The sequence below is a fragment of the Boeremia exigua genome, assembly GCF_020726555.1.
Source record: "Boeremia exigua strain MPI-SDFR-AT-0100 chromosome Unknown C7974scaffold_8, whole genome shotgun sequence".
Classification (NCBI taxonomy): Eukaryota; Fungi; Ascomycota; class Dothideomycetes; order Pleosporales; family Didymellaceae; genus Boeremia; species Boeremia exigua.
The window spans coordinates 878,320-895,132 of NW_025763525.1; the positions used below are offsets into that span (position 1 = coordinate 878,320).

Consider the following 16,813-nt stretch of genomic DNA (forward strand, 5'->3'; position numbering starts at 1 on the left):
TGGAGAGCTCGGCTAGGTAGGGTCGTCGCTAAACGTCTCTCAACATCGAACTATGTACGTTAAGAATTGCTATTCATATCACGTCGTTACTGGTTTTCCGAGACGCTCAACCAATCAGTAGTTTTATTACTACCACACGATGAGTGGCAAGTGGCCAGTCATATTAGCTCTACACATAATCTTATGCCGACCGCAGTACCGGATGGCAAACCGCGAGGTAATCTGTCCATAGGATGCTGACAGTCTACTATGGTGGTGCGTTTTGTGGTGGTTCTAAAATTCAAACTCTAAGCACTGCGGCCCGAGAGACGTCGCCGAATGTGGTGGCATGTTGGTTCACGGACACTTATTCCAGGGTCGACCAATCTCCAGCGCCGTAACGTTCTCCTAGACGTCCTGACCTGCTGTGTGCGTGCCGCACCGGTGCCATGTGCCCAGACGACGTGCTATCCTCCTGCAGTTACCGTGCGTCGGAGCGACTTGACCGAGAGCTTGAATCATGGACAGATCTAAAGCACGAGATCGGGTATGCAAGTAAGCCTGACACCGCACGCACATGCTCGCCTGATCCTCAATGCCGATCTCCCTGATGATCAAGCAGACCACGACTCAGCAGCATGGTGTGCTTCTCATTTCAGTGTTGGAGCCCAACCAGGAAATGTCTGGTATGGACTACGGTTGCGAACTGCGATCGCTAGTTCGATTTCTCCACAGCGATCGAGTTCGCGCCAAAACTTGCCGTGTCCCGCTGCTGTTCGTGACGGCACGCCTTCGGTCCCCCTTGACGACTCGAGCGCCAAGATGGCGTTCGCACAATGCCACACTACCGACAATAGTCCATGACATGAAGTACTCGAGCTCCAGTCCTGCAAACAGGGGAGACATCAGTATCGCCGGCTCACGGCCCGAGGGACTGATTGAGGGTCTTCGCGGCGTAACGTCCGCTGCAACGCTGCTGGCTGCGGGGAAGGCTTTTCGAACCTTCAATTGCTGTCAATGCCGTGCTGAATCATGCAACCAACTCGTCTGTGAGTAGCTGGAGGACTGTTAGGAAAAGGAGGCAACTTCGTACTCTGACACTATTCATGTTGCAGTATCTAGGCTAATATGTCCACGCTTGCATGTGGTGTGAGTGAACAAACGTGCTGACATTTCCACACGGTAACATTCCGTCCATCAGATATATAATTTGTGCAGTATAAGCACAACCTCGATGGCCTAATTGCGCTTCTCTTGCTGTGTTGGACTTCCTGTCTTCCAAAGTCTGGTGTTGGTTTGGTAACCACACCAGGCATTTGCAGCTTCTCAACTACTCTTGAACTCTTTGATCTTCTCTTGGATAGCCGTTTTGACGTCGAAACCTTGGAGTGTACTTCCTCGTCGCTTTCGCTCTGCTATCTCGCGCTTCACTTGAGCAACAATCGAGTCGAGCTCCGCTTCTGGATCGTCAGCGATACCAAGCGTAGGCGCCCTACTGCTGCTTGCAGTACTAGTCGTTGTATCTATCCTCGTGAGATTGTCCTTCTTGATCTCCTCTTTGGCAATCTGCTCAATCTGGGAGATATCCATTTCGGTAGTGGATGTCGGGGTTGTTCGAACAGACTGGCGTTGCTGCAGCTGCTTGCGGAAGGGCAAGGATCGAGAGAAGAGACCATAAGAGCCAGCGACTCCAATGAGTGTATAGAAGTAGACTCGTGACCAAACCTTCAAAGTGTCTGAGAAGCCCAACAGGATGAATGGAGCAACAGTAAAAGTGAACGCCGCCTGCGTGAGGAAGAACGTGAAGACGTCATAGTAGATCTTGGTCGGAAGAGCAGACTTCCCGTCGGTACCAAGGAAAAGGGGGCGGACCAGGCGTCGACCACCTAACGATGTTAGCTTCGGATTGTTCATTCGGAAGGTATACACATACTCTTTGCAGCGGCCTGGAGAAGGGCGGCCAGAACAAAAGCCATATAATAGCCTGGGTAAAAGCCATGCCAGAAGGCACTGGTTACGAATGTGGCGAGTGTAGCACCGAAGCCTGGCTTCTGCCCCTTAGGAGTGACACGCAGGAACATGTAGTTGCGCAGCCACAGGTTGGTGTTGATATTCCACTCGCCCAGAAACGCGCGTGTGTTCTGAGCAGTCTCGATGGCGATGGGGTGGATATTGGTGAGGCGATCCCATTTTGCACGTCCAGTCTTAAGGTCAATACCATTGTATCCAATCCCGGACAGAATACAGGCGCCTTCTGATAGACTCCACACGCCATAGTACTTCATGCGTGTAGTAAGGCCAAGCATATACAACTGCCAAACTCGTCGTAAGAATCCGTACTGCATGTACTCATCACCAAGGTAGAAAGAAGGATAGTACCAGCTAGAAAATTTGAGGAATGCAAAGATCCAAAGTGTACCGTATATACCCTTTATGGCAGCTGGAGTACCGCTACGAGGAATTTTGCGCTTTTTCCTTGTGGGTGGCGCTTTTGATGGGTCGACGCCTGGTGGAAGCGTGAACATCGTAGTCGTGATGTATTGGCTGTAATCGCAGTAGTCGAATGCAGGGCCTGCCATGAGGCCCGGGAAGAATAACACGTAGCCAGCGTAGTCCAAGATACTGGGCATGGTCCTGACAGCATGTTCCTTCTGAAACTCAGAGAGATCAGCTTCGGGAAGACGGCCATCCTGCACGTTCCAGCAAAATGCGGTAAGCTTCATGACGAGAACCATCTGAGCACCAGAAATATCAACCGCTGACGGGTCATTAACCGATTGTCGAATGATGTGGTTCATGGACATGTGCCCCATAAGGAAGATGAATCCAATCCAAGGCATAAATGGCGAGTCAACCCTGGATGCGATCACGTAAGCTCCGGCGGCGCTGATAACAATGGTCCGTAAACCTGCCCACAAATCGAACAAGCCAACAAGGTAAAACATGGCCACACTGGAAGGTCAGTCATGGGTCCTGCATACAAGAAGTGAAGGACGTACGCTATGATAAACACATTCTTCTGCCATGGCGCCTTGTCTGGTATCCGCTTGAGAACGCCAGCGAGGGGGTATGAGAGGTAGAAGGAGAAGACGAGCTTGACTAGCGAACATCAATACAGCACGCATATAATATCAAGAGAACCCTTACGCTCGTCGGCTGATGTTCCGAGTGAGCTGCCGACATATTCAAACGCTGTCTCAAACTGTTAGTAAGCGTCCATATTCTAAAGGACCGAGGACCTACGCGCGTTGATATAGGGCAACATCTTGGCCCGTTGACCGTAGAGAGTGAATACTCGCAGACGACGGGGTCGTGAGGAAGACAAGACTATATGGGTGGTAAGACGCAGACTATTTCTAGGTTGTCCGCATGTTCGAGTACGTCTTAATGTGCGAATGAACACGCTCGTTCCTGGCACGTAGGGCAAAGGTGGCAGTAGCCTGTGACGTCGTCACGCTAATATTTTATCCGCTAGGCGTAGACAGGGAAAGCTTGCGGCTGGAAAGCGGTCTAACGCGGCAGAATCAATCAACACCACACGGAAGTTCACGATCGCAGCGCTGCGCCCCAGCGCCAACGACTACGTATACGAGCCGCCAACATGAGCGCGACATACAATCTCGAACCGAATCCGACAGCCAAAGTCCTCCTCCATACCACTCGTGGCGACCTGGAGATTGAGCTCTTTGCGAAGCAGACACCCATCACCTCGCGCAACTTCCTACAGCTATGCCTTGATGGATACTATGATAACACTGTGTTCCACCGTCTCGTGAAAGGCTTCATTATACAGGGTGGAGATCCGACTGGGACAGGCCAGGGTGGAGAGAGCAGTTACGATGGCGAGCCATTCCAAGACGAGTTCCACAGCCGGTTGAAGTACACAAGGAGAGGCCTGCTGGGCATGGCGAATACAGACAAGAAAGACGACAATGGCAGTCAGTTTTTCTTCACCTTGGCAGCGACACCAGAGTTGCAAGACAAGAATACAATGTTCGGCAGAATTGCGGGCGACACAATATACAACCTGATGAAGATGGCGGAGGCAGAAATCACAGAAGGAAGCGATGATCGGCCAATGTATCCTGCGAAGATCACAGGATCTGAAATCATCATCAACCCATTCGAGGATATGGTCAGGCGGGAGCAGGTAGCACAACGGACGGCGCCAGAAGAGAAGAAGACCAAGAAGCCAAAGAGGAAGGCTGGGAAAAACGTGTTGAGCTTTGGCGGAGAGGAGGGAGAAGATTCAGCTCCTGTTTTGAAAAAAGCTAAGTTCAACACAAAGCTCGTCAGCGCGGGGGAGGAGCTACCGACGACGATCAGAGAAACGCCTGCCATACGATCCGCCGAGCCAAAAGCTATTCCCATCCGCAAGCCGTCTGAGAAGGCGCCGTCAAGATCGCCATCTCCTGAGCTGCCAAGGACAGTGGCGCCACTACCACCACCTCGCGAGAAGGCACGATTGCCACCTCCACGAGAGCTGTCGCCGGAGTCCGAGAAGAGGTCAAAGATCGATCGCGTCAATGCACAGATTGCTGAGCTGAAGGCATCAATGAAGCGCAACATTGGCCCTCAGCACGCAGAGCAAACAAAGAAGAAGTCGCTGTTAGAGTCGATGGTCCCTACTTCGACGACACGAGGGCGAAAGCGCGGCGCTGGTGGCAACGCTGCGCAAGAGCAGGCTACCCTTGATCTTCTCTCAAAGTTCAAGACTAAGTTGGAAACAGCAGAACCAGTAGCAGCTCCGAAGGGCAAGGATGTCCCCGTTCCAGCCGATCCCGAGTTGAACAACAGCACCATCGAGTCGGGCAAGGCTGACGGAGAGGATGAGATCGTGTGTGATCTACATTTTATCGCTGGTTGCCAGTCTTGTAAGGCATGGGACAAGGAAGAGGAAGAAGAATCCGACGATGATGCCGGGTGGATGTCGCATTCTCTGAGCTTTGCTAAGGACAGGTTAGGAAAGGATCTGGAATGGAAGAGGAAGAACGAGGAGGACTTATTGGTCATTGATCCCCTCGAAGAGGCTAAAAGGCATAAGGCCGATGCAAAAGGGAAACGTGAGTGGGACGGCGGGAAAGACAAGAAGAAGCTGAAAGCATGAATGAAAACAACCAAGCTACGATATGCTGAAGAGTTGATCACATCCTCTTATTGCGTGGAACTTATCTTGGTGCGCCTGTGCATGAATAAGGTAGCTAAAGGAGTCGTCAAACGGCATCAGATGCAAACGGTACCTGATGTTGAAGACCTTTGGATAAAGTTGTAGCAGGCTGTCGTGAACCCTTCTTGCAACTTCACATTCACTTCACCTCTAGCATAGGCAGCGGCGCTAGGCGCAGACGTTGTCTCGTCTGTGGCGGAGCCTTCTTTCTCTCCTTTCGCTTCTTCACTTAGTCACAATCATTAGAACCCTCACCTTGCACAGTAAGTAAGCTCCTGCCTATCTTCAGTAAGTAAGCTCCTGCCTATCTTCAAAGCGTTTTATTGTTGTTGTAACATGCCGCCATAAGTTCAACGCAAAAAATCAGTTTGCCTCTTACCTTACAGCTTGTCACACTTGCTCCCAAACTTGTTTTCACTCACCCTGCGGCCGCACTCTCGCCACATCAAAAAGCCCCGATCCGTCCTCAAGCTTACATCTGTTAATCACGTTCGCCAGGTTGGACTACAGTCTGACATAACACAGTACCGGTACTAAAGATACACCGAGAAATGGCGATCCAGTGGAAAGCTCCCGAGACTAAAGACCGCCTCATCGCGGCTCTTATTGCTGCGTCGCCAAACGTAAGTCTCCCATGACTTTCTTACTCTGAGCACATACTGACTACCTTGAGATCAATATGAACGAGATTGCTAGAATGTTCGGGCAAGGTGCCACTTACGACGCTGTCGAAGGCCAGCTGCGCAAGGCCAAGATCCTTGCCAAAGAACTCACCGAGGAAGCAAAGGATCGTCCGGCTCCTGCCAAGGCTCTTTCAAGGATGAAGAGCACCGCGAGCGTCAAGAGTCGTACGTTGCAACACCACATATATGCTTTCATAAATGCTAACCATATACAAAGCTGTCAACGGTGCTCGGGTCACCAAAGCCAAGAAGCCAACCAAAATCAAGGCTGAAGAATCGGTAGAGCGACGCATGCTTGATGCACTTCACGATGACGCTGGCAGCGACGACGAAGAACAGGAGATTTGAGGCTGGCCGTACCGGGTGTCGTGGTCAGAGTTGGTAGAGATCTTAGCAGAAGCTCGCGTCCTAGCAATGTCAGCCTTGGTCGTCCATCACTTCTTGAATGCTAAGGGGACTCTTGAAATACGATGAAAAGTGTCAGACGTGTCTGTCTTATTGTTTGCACCCTATGTCAGTGCGGGCTTTAGTATGACGTGCCTGTAGCTCATCGATGCATTGATGCTTATCGTTACAAGCTCTCCTACAAGCCCGAAAAGTCCCGTCGCCGTTGATCGCTATCCTATACTACTTCAAGTCATCAAAAACTGATACTTTTCGCTTGGATTGAAGCTCCTGGACCTGAGCACACCTTGCTTCACAATGAGTGGACGAATCGTGTCTCTTACAGAATTCTTCTTTTCACTTCTTTGCTCGCCTTGTGAATTAATACAGTGCACAGTTCCAGTGTTCCTACCAACTATTTTTAGCGGCAAGCCATCTACTGATTCAACTCTGCGATACTGACATTGTGTGATCATTACTTGGGATTCACTTCCTTTGCGCTGCTGTCTTCGCACGGCTCCGTAACTCTCTTTCACTTCAAGTTTGGCACCACGCACCCTATCGGATTTTTGCTGCCAAGACCAGCTAATCAGCAGGCAAACGTGCTCGACAATAACAAAACAATCAGCGCAACTTCCGCTTAACTCTGCCATCTCACACCCACTCAGCTTCCTACAAGTCATCTTTCCCCTTTCTCAAAGTTCGCTATCGCCTCTTGAAGCCGGCCTCCACGATCTAAATCAACATGAACTGGATCACTCACCTTTGTGCGGCCCTCTGGGCTGTCACCAACGACTACGCATGGTTCGCTGTCGACCCTACAGCCAGCTTCGCGCTGGCTCAAGCCAACTGCACCCTCCCCTCACCACAATGTCTTCGCCAAGCCAAGGCGGTTCACCACCAGCTCACTAAGGAGCATGTGGACCTCTACTGGTGGAGCGTCACCGAGGAGACGGCCAAGATCGAACACGAGCGGCAGACCAAGGAAGCTCACGATCGGTACATCGTAGGTCAGCTCGCCAAAGCTGACAAGTGGGATCGGTGGGAGATGAGCCCGCCTACCATCATTCAACAGACCGTCACCAACATCATCAATCCTACCTACAATACCTTCGTCAACCCGACCATTGTCTCGCCAACTTTGGTCTCGATCTTCACCGCTCCACCAGAGGTACCTGGACTGGAGGCCAAGGCCTTGTCAGCCAAACGCTCTCCATCGATTGAGTCCGGTGTCACCACCATCGACAACTCTTTCGAGAGAGCGGAGGGGCATACACTCGCCAAGCAGATCATTGGCCTCGTCTTCTTAGGCACCGTGATCTACATGGTCGTCTGCTTCGTCTCCGCTCTCGTCCGGTACCTCTACATGTGGGTCTGCTCCTCTTCTGCTCCCTCCTCGCCTGCTCCCTCCTCGCCTGCTCCCTCCTCGCCTGGTCCTACTCCACAGGCTCCAGAAAGGCCCCTGGAGTCTCCAAAGGGCACCTTACTGTCGTCCGAGCTGCCTTTTGCGCCGGCATCTCCCTGCCAGGAAGATACAGAGTGGGATGACTTTGCCATTGACCGTAAGTGAATTCTTCCAGGTGGACCAGACCCCGATCAAATTCCAGAACTAATCTTTTACCATAGTCGGGGAACAGTTGTCCGACGCGTTTGCCAAAGACATGGCTTTAGAAAGCCTCCTGAAGTCTCCTCTGGGCACCACCTCTGAGCAGTCGCCGAGCGTGCTGGTCGCTGCCGCCTCGGCTGAGGCTGAGGTCGAGAAGATTCCCTCGAAAGAGGTCGAACAAGCTCCCTCGGCTGAGGTCGAGGAGGCAAGGCCCGCTCGGAAGAGTAAGTGAGCCTGTCCACCATTGGTCATGTTGATCCTAACCTTGCCAGTGGCCCCGCTGCCAAAGAGGAGGCGAGTTGCACAGAAGCGAGCCGCCGCGCTGGGTGAGGGCCAGTGAGGGCCTTCACATTCCGACACGACGACGAGAGATATACGATACCTGTACTAATAGCTACTGTGGCACGCTTTGTCTGCTCTTTCTCCCCCAACACATCGCCCGCCCTCCCTTCGTCCTCAATTTGGTGCGAGAAGCTCGCCCCACGGCCCGCCGCGGAAACCATCGCAAGGCAAGATCCAGGGTCCAGTGGCGTCATCGTCTCCCTGCCAAGTTCCTCCGCCACGATCTCACCTCCACAAGCCACAGATCGCCAAGTCTCCGCCTCTCTCCACGCGTCTTGACAAGTCACCATCTCCGCTCTAGAACTGGCAGCACGCTCTAGAACGCTCGGCGCTGTTCATCCGGTCGCATGCGAATGGTTCCGGCCAAGAAGTACGTCATGCATACTGATCAGGCTTCAACAGCGAAGGCTTAGTGTTTTTTGCGTTGATGCAGTGGTGCGTAACTTCAAGAATTCTCAGCTTGGCGGAGCAGGAGAGTGGACAATATAAGGATGCCGTGGACCCCGGACGAAAAGGAATCACATCCACAAGACCTTTCAGCTACAACAAGTTCAGCAACTCTCACATCTACGACCTTTGTTATCATTCACATCAGACCACAAGAATAAGCCAAGATGGTTCAGCATCACCCCGGCGCGTTTGCCTCGAAAGAAAACATCGACTCAACTTGGGCATTGACAACACACCTCCTCTCTGTCTCTATTCCCCAACTCAAGCGCACAACCACGGCACCGTTCCTCGCACGCGCAGCACAAGGCCAACTTCCTAAGCCGCTGATTGCAGAATGGCTCGCCAACGACCGCCTGTATATTCAAGGCTACATCTCACTAGCCGAGAACCTCGTGCGCGTAGTTGAGTCCACATCAACCGCTACCCGTGCGACAGCAACAACCGTCGACATTGAGTCCATCGAGTCACGGCTTCTACGCTGGCTTGATGCCGCCATCGTGAACGTGAAGCGAGAGTTTGAGTGGTTCGACGAGATGACATCCTCTTACAACCTCACCGCACCCAGCCCCTCCTCTACCCAGAAATCCCTCGGCGTACAGCGATTTGAAGCACTCTTCTCACAGCTCTCCGGCCAATCACCTAACACCTTCCTCCCTTGGCTTGAGGGTGCCGTCTGTCTCTTTTCAACCGAGAAAGTTTATTACGAAGCCTGGAGCTGGGCACGTAAACAGGACCGCCGTCGCTCCGCTGACGCCGGACGCAGCCGCAGTCGCTCACCCAACCCAGCGACCCTAGACTATTCGCGCGATCTCGACGGGGGTGCTATGCGAAAAGAGTTTATCCCCAACTGGTCGAACAAGAATTTCATGATGTTCGTTGAGACGCTGGAGCGCATTATCAACGAGGGCGTTGGTCAGGCAGTCGGGCGAGATGACAAGAGGTGGCAGGAAGTCAAGTCTAGGGCGGACGCAGTATGGCAGGCGACGTTGGACGCGGAGGAGGCGTTTTGGCCGGAGGTGGATGCGATCGAGGCGAACAACGCGATCGGAGCGAGCAGCGTGGACGAGAGTAGCACAAGCAGAGCAACCAACAGCACAAGCCACACGGAAGTGCGCGGCTTGCTCGGCGCCAAAGAAGGCAGTCTACTTGAACCCAATACGCGCAGCTACGATCGCGACGCGCGATCGCACGCCGGAGGCCAGGAGACCATCTATGTGCCGCACGTAGGCAGTGTGCCACGCGCAGTGTAGGTCGAGCCTTGGACATCTGTTCGTGTGGTTCTCTTCTCGAAGATCTGATTCAGCTGCTGGCTTGGTAATTTGTTAGCACTTCCGGAGAGAAGATAGAATATTGCATTCACGATTTACTCCCTCATACTTCCACTTCAATTTTTTTGTGCGATCCTATACCCACTACTCCACCCCTGAGCCCAGTGATCCGATGTCCTCACAGCACATATCATAATCTGAAACGCTCAGCACCAGCTCTACCTCCCAACTGCCCACCTCCGCCAATGGATTCACTGTTGCAAAGAGCCGAATATATTGATGTACATCATGAGTGATGAGTCCAATACATGGGAAGTGTAGCTAAGATCATGTAGTTCACTCGTATACCACTTGACGAATTTTCACGCTGTCTTCATTCGTTGCTTGACCCATGTCGTATTTATGTTCATAATTGCACTCGTGTCAAGGTTCACACTCATGTAGCATAGACTCTGCTATTGACATTGTCATTCATAAACTTCATTAATCGTCTCATCGTCTTCCATACTATACTGCTGTCCGTGCCGGGCATCTCTCGCCCTGCCACCAACCCCTAATATACACAAAGAAGCGAACGCCGGACCCGCCTGCACGCTTAAACGCCACTAACACCACGCGCTGCTCAGACTGGAAACAGCGCGACAAAATACCAAAACTACAGAATTGCTTGCAGCTGCTCCTTCTGCTGCTGTGACAGGCTGGTCGGGAACTTGATCTTGACCCCGACGACGAAGTCGCCACGCTCGGTAGGCTTCTTGCTTTTAGGCATGCCGAGGTTGGGGTAGCGCTCAGTCCAGGTAGGGCCTGTAGGCCCGTTGCTGCCGACACTGAGTTGTTTGCCGTCGATGGTCGTAACGGTGCGGCGCCAGCCGGTGAGGGCTTCTTTGAGATCGAGGTCGATGGTGCGCTTGATGTCGTCGCCTTCGCGGGTGAAGAGGGGGTGGGGTTTCTACGGTTGTGTTAGCAGGATGCGGAGTATAAGAGATTGAGTAGGGCTTACCTCTGAGACGACGAAGTGCAGGTCCTGGGTCCCGCCTTCGACCTGGTCGCCGACATCCGAGAACTTGATCTTGCTGCCGGCCTTCAACCCCTTTTTGATCGGCACCTCCAGGATCCGGTCGCCTGTGCTCTGTTTACCGGTCGTCTGGTCGTATGTTTTCCGTTTGATCTTGAGCTTCTTCGTCGTACCGTTGAACATTTCCTCGAGTGTGACCGGCAGCGGCTTCTCGACAACCGTGACCTCGGGTTCTGGTGCTCTCCTGCCTCCTGAGAAGCGCCCTCCTGGTCGGCCGCCACGTGAACCACCCATGCCGCCGGGCATGCCACTTGCACCAAAGCCGCCGAAGCCGCCGAAGTCATCGTCGTCGCCGCCCATACCTCCTCCACTGCCGCGTAGGAATTCAGAGAATATGTTCTCTGGGTTCGAGAAGTTGAAGCCGTTGGCGCCGCCGCCGCCAGTGGAGAAATGAAATGTTCGTGCACCGCCTCCGCCACTAGGCATGCCCCCTGCGCCTGCGAAGGGGAAGCCACCGCTGCCTGCGAACGGATTGCCTCCAGGGCCCTCGGCGCCCTCTGGTGGAGCTTGGCCGCCCCGGAGAATGAACTCGAGGCCATACTGGTCATATGTTTGGCGTTTTTCGGGGTCGGACAGGATCTCGTATGCTTGCGAGCATTCTGTAGGTTATTGTCAGTATTGAGAACCGGTAATAGGGCAGAGCGCAAACCTACCTTTGAACTTCTCGGCCGCCTGCGGGTTGTCCTTGTTCTTGTCGGGATGCCATTTCAAAGCCGATTTCCGGTATGCTTTCTTGATTTCCTCCTGTGTCGCTGTAGGCGATACACCTGTAAATTATGTCAGTATGCGCATGTAGCCATTCGCGAGTGCTGCGGTCAAGCACGGCCGAGGAGGGGTACTCAAGCGTCACCTACCTAATGAATCGTAGAGCTTGGTCTCTTTGACCATTTTGACTGGATGTTACAGGAAAACAAGGTATATATCGTGTGGGTTTTAAAGCAGTTCGGTTCTGGGCGCGTGGTGAAAGAATGAGCTTGCTTTTATGATCAAGTGCATGGAATTGTCTCGCGATCTCCACAATGCGAGAGCGCGCACGAGCCACCAAAGACGTCAGCGAACTCGCTAGAACCTTCCACAACTGCTGTACTTGAATGTCGCGACAGAATGGACTTGAAGTTTGTGAATGTTTCTTAGAGTTTCTACGTCGACGTTTACAGCTAGAACCTCGAATTGAATTGACAAGATCTGTCAATGCAGTAGTCATGTTCGTACACCTAGTCGTCCACCCTGATGCAAAAGTTTGACGCGCCCAACTCCGTCATGCCAATCCAATAACGCCGACTCCCGTACGCGGTTTTCCGTATGCTACACATGAGCAGGTATCCAGAACAGAGTGAGATGCGCAACATGCACACGTTGGTTGTGTACATCGCTGATAGGTCGAGCAACAGCACGACGCTGTTGGCAGGCCGAGATAATATTTCACAACATAGCTACAGCTGCTCATTCAGAGTCGCTGTCGCTCTCGGCCGCCTTGCTCTTTCTCTTCTCCTTCTTGGCCTTCTTGGCCGCCTTCTCCTCCTTCTTCTTGCGCTTGCGTTCAGCCTTCTCCTCGGCGGTCTCCTCCTCGTCGTGCTTGCGCTTCTTGGTCTTTTCAGAGGCGGCGCTGGCCTCGGGCTCCTCACCGGTGGGGGCGACGGCCGGGGCTGCGAGAACCTCGGCGGTCGAGGTGGTCTCGGCAAGGGGTGCGGAGTCGACGTCGGTCCTGTTCAGGTCCTTGTACTCGCTGGTCCACTTGGCAGGGGTCTTCTCGTTGGGGCGACCGAATTTCTGATCATGTTAGCTGCGCGCGCGACATCTAAGGATACACAACTTACGTCGAGTGTGCCAGCCTCCTTCATCTTCTTCTTCTCGGTGGCAACTGGGCCCATACCCCATCGCCTGGGGTACAGGTCGCGCTCCATGATGACACGCTTGATCTTAGCGACAACGCCGTGGTCGCAGGATGTCATCTCGACAGCAGACATCTGTGCATAGGCAAGAGCGATTGCCTCACCCTTGGTAGTCATGAGGACGATCTCTTCGTGGATCTCAATGCCCTTCTCGAAGCGGAGAAGACCGGGAAGCATGAGCTTAGCACCGTAGCAGATGGCGTTGACCGAACTGTCCTTGACGACAATGCGCTTGTAGCTGGTCAACAGGCTCTCGAGGGGCGAGATGACGGTGCGGAGGTAGGACTCGTCACGGTTGTTGTCGTGGAGCCACTGGGCATCGAGAACATCATGAAGAGTAACCAGGCCCTTGGTCTCATCCATAGCACCAGACCTCACACGACGCAGCTCCTGCATGTGGGCACCAACACCAAGCAAGAGGCCCAAGTGCACACAGAGGGTACGAATATAGGTACCAGCCTCGCAGCTAACCCAGAAGACACCGAGCTGCCTCTCGTTGTCAAACTCGTAGAGGTTGCTCTCGTGGATGGTACGGATACGGAGCTGGCGCTTAACGGCGGAGATGAGCGGGGGGCGCTGGAACAGAGCACCGGTGAGGGTCTCGAGGGCGCGCGCAAACTGGGCCTCGCCACCGGGCAGCTTGTCGTGGAGGCGGATGACACAGCAGTACTCCTTACCAGCACCCTGCTGGGACTTGACGAGACGGGTCGCGCGGTCGATGCAGACGATCAGGCATCCGGTGACCTTGGGATCGAGGGTTCCAGAGTGACCAGTCTTCTCAACGCTGCGATTCTGTTAGTCTTCTGCGCGCATGTTGGAATCTTATGGTGCATACCGAAGCATGCGCTTGATCCATGATACGACTTCGTGGGACGAAGGATTCGAGGGCTTGTCGAGGTTGATGACACCGGACGAGATGTACTGCTTCAAGTCACGCGCAAGGGGCGCGCATCCTTGAGGAATGGGGGTGTAGTGCGAAGTGCGAACGAGCACTGCAATTTTGTTAGCTTGGACATTTTGGAGCTCTATCTCGGGTTCGCTGCATACAGTCGCTGTAGTTCTTCAGCAGCAGCGGCCAGTCGCTGGTGTCAATGGCGGGTGCCGATGCCTCTGGCTTAATGGTGTATGCGTCGGGGTTGGACTGCACGAGAGCCATTGCGTCGATTTTTCTGTGGCCTGGTGGTTACACTTGCCGTCCTGCGAAGCTGGTAACTTTTTGGCAGCGAGAATTTCGCAGGGCCGTGCACCTTTAGCGCGGTCGGCCAAACTGGCGGGCCGGTCGAGCATCACGCAGAGAACGAGAACCATCAACAGATCAAGTACCGACAATGGGCTTGAAATGCTTTTCTCAACTGAGGAGGTTGTTAAATTTGGTAAGAAGTATGGACAATCACTGCCTAGTCACATCGAGATCTGATCGTCGCTCATTCCCGATATATGTCTTTTGACATTCAAACGAGTCCAATGTTTCCAATTTGTGACCATGAGATTGATGGAATCGTGTCGAACCTAGGAAGTGAACCTATATATTGGTGGTCGTTGGCAACGCTGGGAGAGTAACATCACTGGATTGTGCAAAGGCATGAGGGAAATTCTCCAGAGCCTGTTTTACTCCAATCAAGACATCTTGTCGTTCAGAGCAGTCCATGATGCAGCAGCCTTTCCACCCATCAACGCAGTTTTCCAGTAGCGACGTATCACCAAAGCCCTCTCCACCCGTGAGCTCTTCGCATCGTACTTTCGTAAGTTTTGGCATGTCATCTACCATCATTCTTAGAATTGGTCGCCAGTGATGAGTGGTAGCCAGAATGATTCGTCGCAGGAACAGTTGTTGGAGCGTTGATGTACTTCCTCGGAGAAAGTCAAGGAGCCCTCGTCCTTCGAAACATGCAAGACTGAGGTTAACACTGGAAAGTTGGCGGAAAGGTTTATCACCGAAGCCACGAAGGCTTTTTGAGATGTTGGTTACTCGATCATCCTCCCAGTGATAGTTGTCGAATGCCAGGGTTAGACTTTGTAAATCTCGCAGTGTGCTGAGAGCATGGCCGAGGGATTTTGCTGTGGGTTCGCCGTTTTCGTGAGCATGCAAGGCAGAACCGTTCTTGCGTCTCAACTTGAGAACGTTGCTTGCATTGATGCTGATACTTACATGCTGCACACTCTGTAAAACAGGAGTAATTTCTACGAAAGTGCGAGCGCGTATACAAAACGCTGCAACACTGAAGGAGCTTAACGCCGAAAGCTGTAGACCATTGCGTTGCACAGCTGTCGCTACCAAATATAGAAGATAGTCTGGATCAACGTAGGTTTCGAGGTCGTATGGATCGCTGATCTCGTCACTGTCGTAATCTTCGTTGTCGCCATCCATGACGTCGAAGTCGGAATCGGGTTCCTCGGCCTCTTCAGACTCGTAGCCATCTTCATATCGCTCGTAGTCGCGAGCATTACTCTCGAGTGTCATCTGATAAATACGTTGGGCTCGCTCGTTCAATTGATCTTGGCGAGAAGGCGTGTCTAGCCAGAATGAAGCCATAAAATTGGGCTCTACAACCACTTCCTTCAATCCTGATGCATGAGCCATGATTGTAGAAAGACAGTCTTGGAGTCCAAGCCGCACACGCTTCTTAAGGACCAGGCCTTCGTTGGGGTACACGCCATCTATACCGTGCTTTGGAAGTTCAATCACGCCATATCCGGCATGCTCATGTTTTCGAGGCGGACGTCCAAACTCGAGAGGAGCGATATCTTCGTCGAACACAGGATGATGCGCTTTGATAAAGACCAGCTTCTTGATCAACTTGCCAAAGAGCACATGGCGGGACACGTCCCGCAGCCTAGACAATGACTTTGCATGCAGGGTCACAGTCATCGTTGAGAACGCTGCTCTCTCGAAAGTGTACCTCGTCTTTGATTCAAGGCAACGGCAGCTGAGTCGAAAGCTGCGAAAGCCATTATCTTCGAATTTGTGGGATTGTGGGTGTGTGTCGAAGAGGTGAAAGGCGATTCGGCTTAACAACTCAGCCGGAAGGTCAGCAAGCGCGGTCATGATGGCGATCCCTCTTGATCTGCTGTAGAGATAACAAAAAAGCCACGAAAAACGGGTGCTATGGTAGAGATACATCACATGTGTTGTTGATGACAAGACGTAAGCAGTGTGGATCTCAGCCTGATCAGGCTAGTCTGGCCGCCGCCGCCACTCCTGGTTCCCTCAACTAGGCGTCCTTTACCTGAGAAACACCGCTAACCCCTCGTTACAAACTCGAGAGACTGTGGCGTATGAGAAGCGCTCAGACTTGCGCCGCTTCGTCGCCACAACGTTGGTACCTTCAGCTCGACACCATCGCACTCGATTGATCAACCTTTCGTTGCTATGTACACATCAGCAGCTGTTTTAGCTTACTAGGTAAATATACTCATGCCTGCGACTCATGTGGGTATTACTATAGATTCAAATTTTGTAGACCGCACTCGGATATTGCACAAAGACGTATTTGTGTTGCCATGCGTCGCACTCGTCTCAATGAAGTCAAAAGCTCTCACCGATCCAGATGTGAAGAAGTGGACATGCACGAACGACCCCTTTTCTTTGTTCTTCGAATGGATTCTACAGTGGCCATTACGAACCCATATTTGGGGCATGTTTCCAAGAATGGAACGAGACGCTACTCCATTGCACAAGGGATGAATATGATCAGATTTGTCTGCTTCAAGTTCACGCATTGCTCATCATCAACGGTTACATCGACCGCTCCCATTATACAGCTTACAAAAACACTTACTGCGTCCAGGTAGGTATACACAGAGTCTCGCTGCAAGGAAGGCGTCTCAACCTTATGTTACACCGACGGCTGCGTACGTCAGATCGAGCATTGCCAGTGACAACAATCGTACACCTCGCTTTGACAACGAAGTCAGTTACCACAATGCTGCGCATGGTTTTACTTCGCCACTCCCTGTCACACAGGCT

At 52.6% G+C, this 16,813-nt stretch overlaps 8 protein-coding genes across 8 annotated transcripts; 4 read left to right on the forward strand and 4 right to left on the reverse strand.

Moving 5' to 3' along the window:
- Positions 1-1,067: 1,067 nt before the first annotated feature.
- Positions 1,068-3,244, reverse strand: C7974DRAFT_456950 (MBOAT, membrane-bound O-acyltransferase family-domain-containing protein; the record flags this gene model as incomplete). The annotated part of the gene is made up of 5 exons (XM_046146035.1): positions 1,068-1,865; positions 1,913-2,931; positions 2,979-3,078; positions 3,127-3,171; positions 3,223-3,244. The coding sequence occupies 5 exons, from the start codon at positions 3,242-3,244 to the stop codon at positions 1,306-1,308; spliced, it is 1,746 nt and encodes a 581-aa protein (XP_045995422.1). The 3' UTR covers positions 1,068-1,305.
- Positions 3,245-3,543: 299 nt separating this feature from the next.
- C7974DRAFT_397561 (cyclophilin-like domain-containing protein) lies at positions 3,544-5,440 on the forward strand. The gene has a single exon (XM_046142208.1). It carries the CDS (start codon positions 3,581-3,583, stop codon positions 5,084-5,086), a length of 1,506 nt encoding a protein of 501 aa, XP_045995423.1. The 5' UTR covers positions 3,544-3,580; the 3' UTR covers positions 5,087-5,440.
- Positions 5,441-5,451: 11 nt separating this feature from the next.
- Positions 5,452-6,435, forward strand: C7974DRAFT_397562 (uncharacterized protein). The gene is made up of 3 exons (XM_046142209.1): positions 5,452-5,769; positions 5,820-5,994; positions 6,047-6,435. Exons 1-3 carry the CDS (start codon positions 5,698-5,700, stop codon positions 6,175-6,177), a joined length of 378 nt encoding a protein of 125 aa, XP_045995424.1. The 5' UTR covers positions 5,452-5,697; the 3' UTR covers positions 6,178-6,435.
- A 523-nt stretch (positions 6,436-6,958) lies between these two features.
- C7974DRAFT_377668 (uncharacterized protein) lies at positions 6,959-8,440 on the forward strand (the record flags this gene model as incomplete). Its single annotated transcript, XM_046140369.1, has 3 exons — positions 6,959-7,775; positions 7,840-8,043; positions 8,214-8,440. 3 exons carry the CDS (start codon positions 6,959-6,961, stop codon positions 8,438-8,440), a joined length of 1,248 nt encoding a protein of 415 aa, XP_045995425.1.
- C7974DRAFT_397565 (uncharacterized protein) lies at positions 8,390-9,985 on the forward strand. The gene has a single exon (XM_046142210.1). The coding sequence runs from the start codon at positions 8,776-8,778 to the stop codon at positions 9,859-9,861; it is 1,086 nt and encodes a 361-aa protein (XP_045995426.1). The 5' UTR covers positions 8,390-8,775; the 3' UTR covers positions 9,862-9,985.
- A 269-nt stretch (positions 9,986-10,254) lies between these two features.
- C7974DRAFT_397566 (DNAJ heat shock family protein-like protein) lies at positions 10,255-11,936 on the reverse strand. The gene is made up of 4 exons (XM_046142211.1): positions 11,809-11,936; positions 11,608-11,721; positions 10,880-11,553; positions 10,255-10,828 (listed from the first exon to the last, which is right to left on the reverse strand). The coding sequence occupies exons 1-4, from the start codon at positions 11,840-11,842 to the stop codon at positions 10,535-10,537; spliced, it is 1,116 nt and encodes a 371-aa protein (XP_045995427.1). The 5' UTR covers positions 11,843-11,936; the 3' UTR covers positions 10,255-10,534.
- Positions 11,937-11,938: 2 nt separating this feature from the next.
- Positions 11,939-14,046, reverse strand: C7974DRAFT_397569 (centromere/microtubule-binding protein-like protein cbf5; the record flags this gene model as incomplete). Its single annotated transcript, XM_046142212.1, has 4 exons — positions 13,894-14,046; positions 13,682-13,838; positions 12,772-13,630; positions 11,939-12,724 (listed from the first exon to the last, which is right to left on the reverse strand). Coding segments are annotated over exons 1-4 (1,448 nt in total), but the record flags the coding sequence as incomplete, so codon positions are not given.
- Positions 14,047-14,107: 61 nt separating this feature from the next.
- On the reverse strand, positions 14,108-15,959 carry C7974DRAFT_397570 (uncharacterized protein). Its single transcript, XM_046142213.1, has one exon. It carries the CDS (start codon positions 15,890-15,892, stop codon positions 14,369-14,371), a length of 1,524 nt encoding a protein of 507 aa, XP_045995429.1. The 5' UTR covers positions 15,893-15,959; the 3' UTR covers positions 14,108-14,368.
- Positions 15,960-16,813: the final 854 nt, after the last annotated feature.